The 13,278-nt window shown below is 45.1% G+C and overlaps 1 protein-coding gene across 4 annotated transcripts in view; it reads right to left on the bottom strand.

The window, feature by feature from the left end:
* sema5ba (sema domain, seven thrombospondin repeats (type 1 and type 1-like), transmembrane domain (TM) and short cytoplasmic domain, (semaphorin) 5Ba) overlaps positions 1–13,278 on the bottom strand; it is a 350,416-nt gene that overhangs the window by 55,318 nt on the left and 281,820 nt on the right. For all 4 annotated transcript variants that reach the window (XM_052028256.1, XM_052028245.1, XM_052028265.1 and 1 more), the window contains 2 exons: positions 9,722–9,865; positions 3,855–4,002 (listed from right to left, as the gene is read on the bottom strand). In XM_052028256.1, coding sequence (XP_051884216.1) covers positions 3,855–4,002; positions 9,722–9,865 — 292 coding nt within the window. The remainder of the gene's footprint in view (positions 1–3,854; positions 4,003–9,721; positions 9,866–13,278) is intronic.

Genomic DNA, 13,278 nt, shown 5'->3' with positions numbered 1-13,278 from the left:
AACCACCCCCCCACCCCCCACCAAACATATCCTTCATTCATCCCTCCCCCTACACCACCTATCCAGCAGCTCATAAATTTATAAACCTCTACAAGGTCACCCCTCAATCTCCTATGCTCCAGGGGAAAAAAAGTCCCAGCCTATCCAGTCTCTCCTGATAACCCAAGTCCTGCACATTCTTGTGAATCTTTCCTGCACACTCTCTAGCTTAATCAAACCTTCCTATAGTATGGTGACCAGAACTGCACACAATATTCCAGGTGCGGTCTCACCAACGTCCAATGGCTTCCTCCCACATTCCAAAGACGTGCTGCTAGGTTAGTTGATAACTGTGAGTTATCCTTAGTGTAGTTAAGTGGCCAAAAAAAACTAAAGGAATTAATAGGCACGCGTGAGGGAATAAATTGCAGGGGTACAGGGAAGTAAGGGGAATGGGATTGTTGGGATTGGTCCATGTGAAGCCAGTATGGACCTGATGCACCAAAAGGCCTCTTTCTGTGTCATAGTATTTTTGAGTATGATCCAGATAAACTAGGTACAAATCTAAATTCAAGTGTCAAATCCAAGGATAGACTTTCTGGGGTTACTAAATGCCTGCAATTAAAGATGCTAATGAGAGCATGAAAAGATTCAAAAGGAAATTCAGTGGATATATGTAATCATGTCGTTGCAAAAGAAGTCATTTTTATAATTTGGTTAATCCTTTATTTGGAACATTTGACATTTCAATTACTGAAGAAAAATGGCAGATGAAAAACTATCAAAAAGCAATTTGCATAGAATGTGACCAGAATATAAAGAGTGGCAAGTTTAGAAGGGCAAATCCTATTATGAATGTGGACATTGGAATCAGTACAGGAAAATTATTATGCCAGAATTATGATGTCTCAATGCTGAATTCAAAAATATCAGAACATCAGCAATTCTAGCCTCTGTTTCTGTTATTTCGAGCATTCATATATTTTCCCTGCTGGCAATTAGAAAATTATGAAAAACCTATTCAAGGGAAACCGAAAGAATCAATTTCCCTTAACAGAGAACTGGGGGGAGGGGGGTAATAGATTTGTTAATTGGTGGAAAGAGTTGGTGGATAGAGGGGACTTGAGAAACATTATTTCACTCAATGAGTGGCGGAGGTTCAGGACGCATGGAGGAGGTGACAGAGACAGAAATCTTCAGCCTTTTTGAGAAGTATTGGGTTGAGAACTTTAAGAGATGTAACTTGGTTGGTCATGTACAGACCAAAACTAGGATATGGGTTTAATTTAAAGTCTATTTTTGGCTGACATGGACACTGCATCGATTGTCCCCATAATTGTATGATACTCCAAAGGGTTGTTAATAAGGCGTATGGAGTGTTGGCCTTCATTAGTCAGGGTATTTAGTTCAAGAGCCGCGAGGTGATGTTGCAGCTCTATAGAACTCTGGTCAGACCACACTTGGAGTATTGTGTTCAGTTCTGGTTGCCTCATTATAGGAAGGATGTGGAAGCTTTCGAGATTGTGCAGAGGAGATTTACGAGGATTGGAGAGCATGTCTTATGAGGATAGGTTGAGTGAGCTGGGGCTTTTCTCTTTGGAGAGAAGGAGGATGAGAGGTGACTTGATAGAGGTGTACAAGATGATAAGAGGCATAGATCGAGTGGACAGTCAGAGACTTTATCCCAGGGCGACAATGACTAACATGAGGGGATATAATTTTAAGGTGATTGGAGGAAGGTATAAGGGGGATGTCAGGGGTAAGTTTTTTTACACAGAGGGTGGTGGGTGCATGGAAAACACTGCCTGAAGAGGTTGTGGGGGCAGATACATTAGGGACATTTAAGAGACTCTTAGATAGACACATGAATGATAGAAAAATAGGGGGCTATGTGGGAGGGAAGGGTTAGATAGATCTTAGAGCAGGATAAAATGTCGGCACAACATTGTGGGCCGAAGGGCCTGTACTGTGCTGTAGTGTTCTATGTTCTACTCTGAATTCTGGATATTTATTCACTTTTACAACTTATCTAGAGCAATTTTTGTCATTCACAAACCTTCACCACCCTCCTTCACCTGGATCCAACACCTCATTTGATCTACCTTATCACTAACCCTCTACACCTGGATCCAAACCCTCATTTCCTCTACGTTATCACTCACCCTGTCTCTACTCTTCCCTCTGCAACTTGTTTTACATGTAATTACTTCCAGTTCTGATGAAAGGTCATCCACCTGAAACATTAACTCTTTTTTTTCTCTCTACCAATGCTTCAAGAGCAGCTGAGTGCTTCCAGTATAGTCTACTTCATTTCAAATTTCAAACATTTGCTGTTTGTGATTTTGATTATGGGAAAAAAAATTACACGTGTAAGATGCAAGTGAAAATGGGTGATTAAGTTGTACATATAGACATGACATTTTATTGAATAACATATAATTTGCACCCTGCCCTCCCATAAACCTCTTTATTCTTTTTAAACAACATCTAAACTGTTCCCTTCTGATTTTCAAATCTATTAGACTAAGAATTTGTACTGCTCTATAAATAAGCTTTTAAAAAGAATGGAGTTTTTTAACATCTACTTATAGGTGATCTGTGTGTAAAAGCATTCCAGTTCCCTTAAGGGGCAAAAGTCAAAACAAGTTTAACAAAGATCTTGGGAATAATATCTCAGAAAGACTCCCTGTTGTATCAATTTCTCTTCTCCCAAAAAACATTGCTAAAATTTGCTCAACAATCCAGCACATTTTTGCAATTGATGTGTTCTTGGGATTCTGCCAGCACTTCCTTCAAAGATCCTTTCACTTTGGTTTCTGGGACTTAGTAAACATTTCCCTGAACGGATGTGTGGATTCAATATAGATATCCCCACATGATTAGTGACCTGACCTCTGTGCACTTTCCTTCTCAAATCGTGTCATTCTCATTTTCAGTGAATAAAGGCCGAAATTCCAAACCTAAAACCTTTCGAGGTCAGACTTGAATATCTAAATCCATCACAAATTTGGCTGCAAATGGCTGATTTTGCTCCCATAAAGTGCGAGTTAAAGTATCTGTTACAGTTCCACGGGAATGAACTAACAACAGCTAGAGTTCTCAGCCGGGAGGGGAGACATTGTCAAACCCATGAAGAGTTTAGTTCCCTGTCCAAGCCCTGCACTGACAGGATAGCCTGTCAGAATTGGTCAGGTTGGTCAAAAAAAATCTGTGCAAAGAAAGGGGGGAGGGGGGGGAGATGGGCTGGGTGAAAGGGAGGGCGAGAAAGAGAGTAAGAGGTAAAGAAAGAGAAGGAAAAAAGGAAAGAGAAAAAAAAAGTGGGAGAGAGAGAGGGGATGGAGAAAGAAGAGCATTATTGGATACCACCACACATTGTTGTCGATATAAGACTGTAAGACATAGGAGCAGAATTAGGCCATTCGGCCCATCGAGTCTGCTCCACCATTCAATCATTGCTTTTCTTTCAACCTCATTCTCCCACCTTCTCCCTGTAATCCTTAACTCCCTTACCAATCAAGAACCTATCAGTCTCTGCCTTAAATACACATCAAGGTTACCCCATACAAAACAAACAGATGATACATCACCACTCTTCAAACGGACTTCATTGGAGTAATTTGACATGCTCTGAGGCATTGAAAGGTCCTTGAGAGATGGGGATTTTTTCTTTCTAACCCATTTTCTTGCTGACTATCCCTGGTACCCAGTCTATGGCTTGGTTTCCGTAGACCCATGTAACCAATGTCCCAACAGCTTAGGTGATTGCTCAGACATTTCAGGAGATGAGATTGGTGGGGAGGTGCCTGAACAATGATGGATTAGGTACTTCACACGGGCTTCAGTGTGTAGGTGGTGAGGAAGTGCTTGCTACATACCACAGTACAACCCGGGCAGGTGTTCCCATTTTGGCAGGTCCTCTGTCTCAGGTGCATCCCTCCACCACAGTCGGCACTGCATTTGGTCCACGGGCCCCAACTGGACCAGAAGACAGGAGAAGGACAGGCGGTGTTCTCATTACAAAACCTGCAATGGAAGGAGACATCTTTCACAAAGACTTACAGCAAAAAGTATTTTATAACCTTGGTTTTCACAGATCCCACTTCCCTAACAATGGCTTAGTTTCTATTTTAATTTAATGGATGTCCACATCCTAGTAAGACTCTTACAAATTTCTATGGATGTGTGCTGGAGAGCATTCTATCTGATTGCATCGCCGCCTGGTATGGAGGCTCCACTGCACAGGATCGCAAGAGGCTGCAGAGGGTTGTAGACTCAGCCAGCTCCATCACGGGCACAACCCTCCCCGCCATCGAGGACAGCTTCAAGAGACGGTGCCTCAAGAAGGCGGCACCCATCACTAAGGACCCTCACCATCCAGGACATGCCCTCTTCTCGTTACTACCATCGGGGAGGAGGTACAAGAGCATGAAGACCCATACTCAACGATTCAGGAACAGCTTCTTCCCCTCTGCTATCAGATTTCTGAAAGGTCCATGAACCCACAAGTACAACCACGTTTTTTTTGCATCATTTATTTATTTTGTAATTTATAGTAATTTTATGTCTTTGGACTGTACTGCTGCTGCAAAACAACAAATTTCATGTCATATAAATCAGTGATAATAAATCTGATTTGGATTCCATAGCAACACCAGCATTTTTTGCCTATCCCTAATTTCCCTTGAACAGTGTAGCCCTCTGGACCATTTCAGAGTGCGATTAAGACTCGACCCCATTAATGTCTCATGTTTCCATGGAAAAATGGCAGATTTTCTCCTTTATAGAACACCAATAAATTAGTGGGGTTTTAATGAAAATCCAGTGGCTTCATAGTTACATTACCATTTTACTTCCAGATCATTTAAATAATTGAAATTAAATTCCCCAGAAGCCCATGGGATTTGAACTCATGGCTCCAGATCATTAGTCCAGGGCTGAAAATTATTCTTCACTCCTCATGTGCTGTTCTGTACACTGAGCAGCTGAGATCAGGTGAGTTCCAGTTTCAGAGCACCAGGAGCTGGTTAAGATGCTACGACCATCATAAAGCTAAGGTTCTTCTTACAGATGGAGGTGAATCTCTGGAACTCTCTGCTATGGGGGTGATGGAGGCTGGATCACTGGTGGCACTTAACGAGGAATTTGATGAATATTTGAAAGATTAGGGAATTGAGGGCTATGGGGAACTGGTACAGACAGAGGACTTAAAGCTTCAAGTTCCTAGGAGTAAACATCACCGATAGCCTGTCCTGATCCAAGCACGTGGACACCACGGCCAAGAAAGCTCACCAGCGCCTCCACTTCCTCAGGAAGCTAAAGAAATTTGGCATGTCCCCTTTGACCATCACCAATATTTATCAATGTACCATAGAAAGCATCCTATCCGGATGCATCACTGCTTGGTATGGTAACTGTTCTGCCTGTGACCACAAGAAACTGCAGGGAGTTGTGGACACAGCCCAGCACATCACGGACACCGCCCAGCACATCACGGACACCAGTGTCCCCTCTGTGAACCCTGTCTACATTTCTCGCTGCATCGGGAAAGCAGCCAGCATAAACAAAGACCCCACCCAACCCGGGCATTCTCTCTTCTTCCCCCTCCCATCAGGCAGAAGATACAAAAGCCTGAAATCACGTACCACCAGGCTCAAGGACAGCTTCTATCCCGCTGTTGTAAGACTATTGAATGCTTCCCTAGTAGGATAAGATGGACTCTTGAACTCACAACCTACCTCCTCATGGCCTGACACCTTATTGTCTGCCTGCACTGCACTTTCTCGGTAACTATTAACATTTTATTCTGCATTCTGTTATTGTTTTACCTTGTACTAACTCAATGCACTGTTGTAATGAAATGATCTGTATGGATGCCATGCAAGACAAGTTTTTCACTGTACTCGGTACATGTGACAATAATAAACCAATTTACCAATTGTACAGAAGAGGAGATGAGGCCTGGGGAAGATCATATTGAATGGTGGGGCAGGCTTGATGGGCACAGTGGCCTACTGCTGCTCCTATTTTCCTGGAACTGCCGACCCAATTCACTGTTGTAGCACCTTCACTAGAAGGACTGTCGTATTTCAAGAGGGCAGTATTGTAGGGACGGATGATAAACGTTTGCATCCCTAGTAGCAGATGAAGCTTAAGGATGTATTAAGAACGTGGAATGTCTCCAAGCTGTGACATGGGGCATCAGAAAGTCACTAACATCCACCAGCTGTGTGACCAGACCACTGAGGGTGGAGACACTCAACTGATCAGCACCCACCGCCCCCTCACACCACACCCCACACCCATCCTGGAGAAGTAGCAATTCCATAACAAATGGCAGAAAATCCAAAGTGTAGAGACTGAGATCATAAAATGATAAAATATAAGAGCAGAATTAGGCCATTCAGCCCATCAAGTCTGCTCCGCCATTCAATCATGGCTGATTTTGTTTTTCAAGCCCATTCTCCCGCTTTCTCCACATAACCCTTAACCCCCTTACCAATCAAGACCCTATCAATCTCTGCCTTAAATATATCCAATGACTTGGCCTCCACAGCCCTCTGTGGCCACGAATTCTACTGATTCATCACCCTCTGGCTGAAGAAATTCCTCCTCATCTCAATTCTAAAGGGACGTCCCTATATTCTGAGGCTGTGCCCTTGGATCTTAGACTCTCCCACTACTGGAAACATCCTCTCCACAACCACTCTATCCAGGCCTTTCAGTATCCAGTAGGTTTCAATGAGATTCCCCCTTCATCCTTCTGAACTCCATCGAGTACAGGCCCAGAGACATCAAACGCTCCTCTTACATTAAGAGATATTGCCTGATTTAACAAAATCAGGCAATATCTCTTAACGTAAGAGACAAAATGCTGTGACAAAATGTTCTCGTCACCCTGTTACAGGAAGGACATGCAGGCTTTGGAGAGGGTGCAGAAGATGTTCCTGCCTGGATTAGAGATTATTAGCTATAAAGAGAGGCTGGACAAACTTGGATTGTTTTCTCTGGAGCATCAGAGGCTGAGGGGAGAGCTGATAGAGGTTTATAAAATGATGAAAGGCATAGATAGGGTCAGAGTCTTTTTTCCAGGGTAGAAGTGTTAAATATGAAGAGGGCATAGCTTTAAGGTGAGGAGGGAAAGTTTAAAGGAGATGTGTGGGTAAGTTTTTTTACACAGAGAGTGGTGGGTGCCTGGAACGGGCTGCCAGGGGAGATGGTGGAAGCAGATATGACAGAGGTTTTCAAGAGACCTTTAGACAGACACATGAATATGCAGGGAGTGGAGGGATATGGATTGTCTGCAGGCAGAAGGGATTAGTTTAATTTGGCATCATGTTCGGCACAGACATCATGAGCTGAAGGGCCTGTTCCTGTGCTGTATTGTTCTATGTTCGAAGCAAAATAGTGCTTATGCTGGAAATCTGAAATAAGAGAAAATGCTGGTACCCAACAGGTCAGCCAGCATCCGTGGAGAGGGAAATAGAATCGATATTTCAGATCAGTGTGCTTTGAGGATGAGAGTTGATTGACATGAAATGTTGACTCTGTTTCTCGGGCTTTCCCTGACCTGCTGAGTATTCCAAGCACTCACTACACTGGACTTTAGTTCTGCTGTCTTCAGCTGTGGTTCAGAGCCCGTACTTCAAATCAGCCTCTCTATACTTTATGCCATCATTTAACCGCCTTCCTGTCTACCGAGCAACCACACCTCTGGCCTCTGGTGTGGTCAAGCCAGCAATAACCAGGGGAGTGCTCAAGCAGATCTTCACTCCAACCTGCTGATCATGCATCGTCTGGTCCCACCCCATCGATCGATTCTCTGGGTGAAGTCACTGGGCAGAATTCCATGGCAAGACACAGCTATGAGTAATATCCACTTATATAAATCAGCGGTGAACAAGAACTACTGAAGGAACAGTTAATGTAATTGATTGATTGTCTTATTTTTGTTGTTTTCTCTTTTTCCTCTGTCTCGAATCTCCTCCTCTCTCCTTCCCCCCCAGCTTTTCCCTTTCTCCTCTGACTCTCTCTTTTTCCTTTATTCCTTCCCTCTCTATTTTCTTTTGTTTTTTCTGTTCCTTCCTTCCCTCTCTCTCCACTCCATCCCTCTTCTCTCTCTCTCTCTCTCTGCCCTCCCTCCCATCTCTCCTTCCCTCCCTCTGTCCCCTCCCAACTTCTATCCCTTCCTCTCTCACCTCTGCCTCACCCTTTCTTTCATTCTTCCCCCTCTCCTTTCTGTCTCTGTCTCTCTCTCTCTCTCATTCTCTCCCCTTCTCTACACAGACAGTAAGAAAACAGATATTGACATTAACAAATTGAACAGTTAAAATAAACACATAACCCCAATGCCAAATCAGGGACAGTCAGCATGGGTTTGTGCAGGGCAAGTCGTGCCTTACTAACGACAGAGTTTTTTGAGAATGTGACGAGGGTGATTGATGAAGGTGGAGCTGTGGATGTTGTCTACGTGGATTTTAGTGAGGCGTTTGACAAGGTCCCTCATGGGAGGCTCACCCAGAAGACTAAGATGCATGGAATCCATGTTGAATTGGCCATTTGGATTCAGAACTGGCGTGCCTGAGGAAGAGAGAGGGTGGTGGTCGATGGGACTTATTCTAGCTGGAGGTCTGTGACTAGTGGTGTTCCTCAGGGATCCGTACTGGAACCTCTGCTGTTTGTGATGTATATAAATGACCTGGATGAAAATGTACATGGGTGGGTTAGTAAGTTTGCAGATGATACGAGGATTGGTGGTGTTGTGGATAGTGTAGGAGACTGGCAAAGGATACAGTGGGATATAGATCAGTTGCAGATATGGGCGAAGAAATGGCAGAAGGAGTTTAACCCGGCCAAATGTGAAGTGTTGCACCTTAGGAGATCAAATGTAAAGAGACAGTTCACTGTTAATGGCAAGACCCTTAACAATGTTGATGAGCAGAGGGATCTTGGGGTCCAAGTTCATAGCTCCCTGAAAGTGGCTACACAAGTTGATAGGGCGGTAAAGAAGGCATACGGCATACTTGCCTTCATTAGTCGAGGCAATGAGTTCAGGAGTCAGGAAGTTATGCTGCAGCTTTATCAAACTCTGGTCAGGCCACATCTGGAGTACTGCATTCAGTTCTGGTCACCCCATTATAGGAAGGATGTGGAGGCTTTGGAGAGGGTGCAGAAGAGGTTTACCAGGATGCTGCCTGGATTAGAGGGCATATGCTATAAGGAGAGGTTGGAGAAACTTGGGTTGTTTTCTCTGGAGTGGTGGAGGCTGAAGAGAGATCTGATAGAGCTTTATAAGATTATGAGAGGCATAGATAGATGCCAGTATCTTTTTCCCAGGGTTGAAATGTCTAATACCAGAGGACACGCATTAGGTGAGAGGGAGTAAGTTCAAAGGAGATGTGCGGGGCAAGTTTTTTACAGAGAGAGCTGTGGGTGCCTGGATTGCGCTGCCTGAGGTGGTGGTGGAGGCAGATACGATAGAGGCATTCAAGAGGTTCTCAGGCACGTAAATGTGTGGGAAATGTAAGGATATGGATATTTAGGCAGAGGGATTAGTTTAGTTGGGCATTTGATTACTAATTTAATTAGATTGGCACAACATTGTGGGTCAAAGGGCCTGTTCCATGCTGTACTGTTCTATGTTCTATGTTCCATGACGACACTTTTCCAGAAAGCATTTCTGAAACGTGATGTAGGTTTGACACGTTAATTCAGCTTCCCAGCACTGGGAACCTGTAAACCTCACCGCTCTTCCCGGCTTTGGCCAACACACACTCTTCCTCCGTAGCGGGGTGTGGGGTTACTGCAGGAACGCTGGCGGACCTGGAATCCAATTCCACAGGTGGTACTGCATGGAGCCCAAGAAGCCCAGAAAGTCCAACCTCCATTCCTGAAGAGAAAGCACAACAGGAGAGAAGGGTCATCAGTCGGTCTGAGAAGTTTCAGTGAAAATTTGAGATCCCCAACACACACACATGCGTACACATGCACGCGTGCACACACACAAGCATGCGCACACACACACACATTCACACACATGCACAAACACATGCGGAAACACGCACACACACGCATGTGCACACACACATATGCACACACCATGCATTCACACACACATGCACACACATTCACACGCCCACACACACACATGCACACATGTACACACACACACATGCACAGACACAGACACGTGTGCACACACATGCACATGCACACAGACAGGCGCGCGCGCGCACACACACACACACACACACACACACACACACACACACACACACACACACACACAGAGGTTCTGCCCAGGTTACAGCAGGGTTCCGTTCCCGTGGACTGTCCGTAATGCAGATCAGACAGTTCGCAAGTTGGAATTGCGGCCGCAAACCGAGTTCCCACATGGCAGAAGATTCCTGCAGCTGGCAAATCCATCCTGCCAGTCTCCCAAACACTGGTCCATATGTACTGACTGTACATAGGTCAGGTGTTCATAACCTGGGGAAGACCTGGATTGTTTTTTATTTCATATTTTCTTCCAACACAGGAGGCCATTCATTCCATCGAGTGCAAGCCACCTCTCAGAGCAACCGCATCATTCTCTTTCACCTGCCCCTCAAATCCACCCTGATTACCCTGCGGCTCACCTACACACTGGGGGCAATTTACAGCAACCAATTAACCTCCCAAACCACGCACCTTTGGGATTTGGGAAGAAACTGCAGCACTTGGAGGAAAGGGAGAAACACAGACAGCATTGGATGTCAGGATCAAACCCTGGACTGCAGAGCTGTGAGGCAGCAGTTCTACCAGCTGCGCCACTACGAATGGGAGAGTTTAATTAAGGCTACCTTGGACTCTCTTTACCTCTCACTGTCTTGGTGAAGCAGCCAGCATAATCAAAGACCCCACCCACCCGGGTCATTCTCTCTTCTCTCCTCTTCCATCGGTTAGAAGATACAGGAGCCTGAGGGCATGTACCACCAGGCTCAAGTACAGCTTCTATCCCACTGTGATAAGACGATTGAACAGTTCCCTTATATGTTAAGATGGACTCTGACCTCACGAACTACCTTGTTGTGACCTTGCACCTTATTGCACTGCACTTTCTCTGTACCTGTGACACTTTACTCTGTACTGCTATTGTTTTTACCTGTACTACATCAATGCACTCTGTACTAACCCAATGTAACTGCACTGTGTAATGAATTGACCTGTACGATCGGTATGCAAGACAAGTTTTTCACTGTACCCCAGTACAAGTGACAATAATAAACCAATGCCAATACCAATACCAGTAACATCACTTTCATAGCAAAATGTTCTAAAAATGCTTCAAAAAAGTGTAACCATTTTGTGGTTGTACAAGATGTTGGTGAGGCCGAACTTGGACTGTTGTGTACAGTTTTGGTCACCCTGCTATAGGAAAGATGTCATTAAGCTGGAAAGGCTGCAAAGAAAAATAGAGGGATATGGGCATTCTGTAGGTAGGAGGGATTAGCTATGTCGGCACAACATTGTGGGCCAAAGGGCCTGTTCTGTGCTGTAATGTTCTATGTTCTATGTACAAGAATGCTGCCAGGACTTGAGGGCCTGAGTTACAGGGAGAGGTTGGGTAGGCTGGGACTTTATTCACTGGAGCGTAGGAGACTGAGTTTATAAGAGGTGTATAATATCAGGAGGGGCATAGACAGGGTGAATGCACACAGTCTTTTTCCCAGGGAAATAGAATCAAGAACTGGAGAGAAAAGTTGAGAGGGAAAAGATTTAAAAGGAACCTGAGGAGCAACTTCTTCACGCAGAGGGTGGTTCGTAGAGTGAATGAGCTGCCAGTGGTTGAGGCAGGTACAATAACAACATTTAAAACACACTTGGACAGGATAGGAAAAGTTTAGAGGGATATGGGCCAAATACGGGCAAATGGGCCTAGCTTAGATGGGCATCTTAGTTGGCATGGATGAGTTGGGCCGAAGGGCCTGTTTCCGTGTTGTATGACTCTATGACCCTCTACCACACGGGGAGATAATTGGAGCTTGGTCAGAGAGCCGGGTCTTGAGGTATGACCAGGTAAGAAAGAGGAAAGGGACGGAGTGGTGCTGGATGAGAATTACAGAGCTTCTTGGCTTTGGCAGCTGAAGGACTAAAGTGAAATGGGATCCACCAGAGGCCAAAGCTGGAGGTGGGAGGAACAAAGACCGAAGGAGACATTTAGTGATCCAAATCCAGAGGGCATGCACTTAAGGTGAAAAGGGGTAGGATCAGAAGAGACGTGAGGGGTATGTTTTTTACTGAGAGAGTGGTGGATGCTTGGAATGCGTTGCCTGATGGGGTGATGGAGGCAAATTCATTGGGGGCTTTTAAGAGGGGCTTGGATGGGCACATGAATGAGAGGAAGATGGAGGGATATGGGCATTCTGTGTGTAGGAGGGATTAGCTATGTCGGCACAACACTGTGGGCCAAAGGGCCTGTTCTGTGCTGTACAGTTCGATGTTCTATGTTCTATGAGGCGTATTGCTTGGGGAAACTGAGCAGAAGATCGTGAGATGACTCCAGCAAGGACATAAGTTGTGCCTCGGAATTCCGGGAGCTACTGAGCATGACTAATGAAACAGAGAAAAGACTCGAGGAGCTGGAATGGATGCAGTGAGGAAGTTCGTGGGGTAGGCCAGCAGACCATGTTTTGAGTTTTGAAATGAAACAAGCAATCAATGTTGTGGTTGAACAACTTCAAAAATAAGGAGTGGATTACAAAAAAGTCACAGCAGTGCCCTCATCACCTTCGGGATGTGGAATCAAAACCAGCCCCGTGACAGATGGAATGAATTAGTCTTCTCTTCATTGTGCAGTGAATTCAAAGGTCTGGGAGCAGAAAGGACACAGCAAGAGCACAAGACGGCCGGTAATCCTACTCCAGCTCAGAGATATAAAGGACTGGTATGTGAGGAGGGAACGGGTCACCCTGAGGAATGGATTTGAGCATTGCACAGGAAGGTTTATAATCCCTCTAACTGGGGGCCAGAGACACATCAGTGTTAGGTTCCCAGTGCCAACAGAAATATTTCCCCAGCTTCCCAGACTTTCCCCTAAACGGCTCGTAGAAGAGCGATGGACTGAACAGCCCAACTCCTGCCCTGTCAGGCTGAGATGGGTGACGTCCATCAGAGCATTGGCACATCCTAGCAATCACCAGGGTACTCCTACATCACAAAGGTTTCAGATGGAAGAACTGTGGCAGACCACCACTCTCGCTACCACCCTCCATTCCTCTCCACTCTCCGCACTGTGACAGCTTTCCTGTAAAAACATTATCA

This window comes from Pristis pectinata, chromosome 1, assembly GCF_009764475.1.
Source record: "Pristis pectinata isolate sPriPec2 chromosome 1, sPriPec2.1.pri, whole genome shotgun sequence".
Taxonomy (NCBI): Eukaryota; Metazoa; Chordata; class Chondrichthyes; order Rhinopristiformes; family Pristidae; genus Pristis; species Pristis pectinata.
This window is presented reverse-complemented; position numbering and strand designations above follow the sequence as displayed.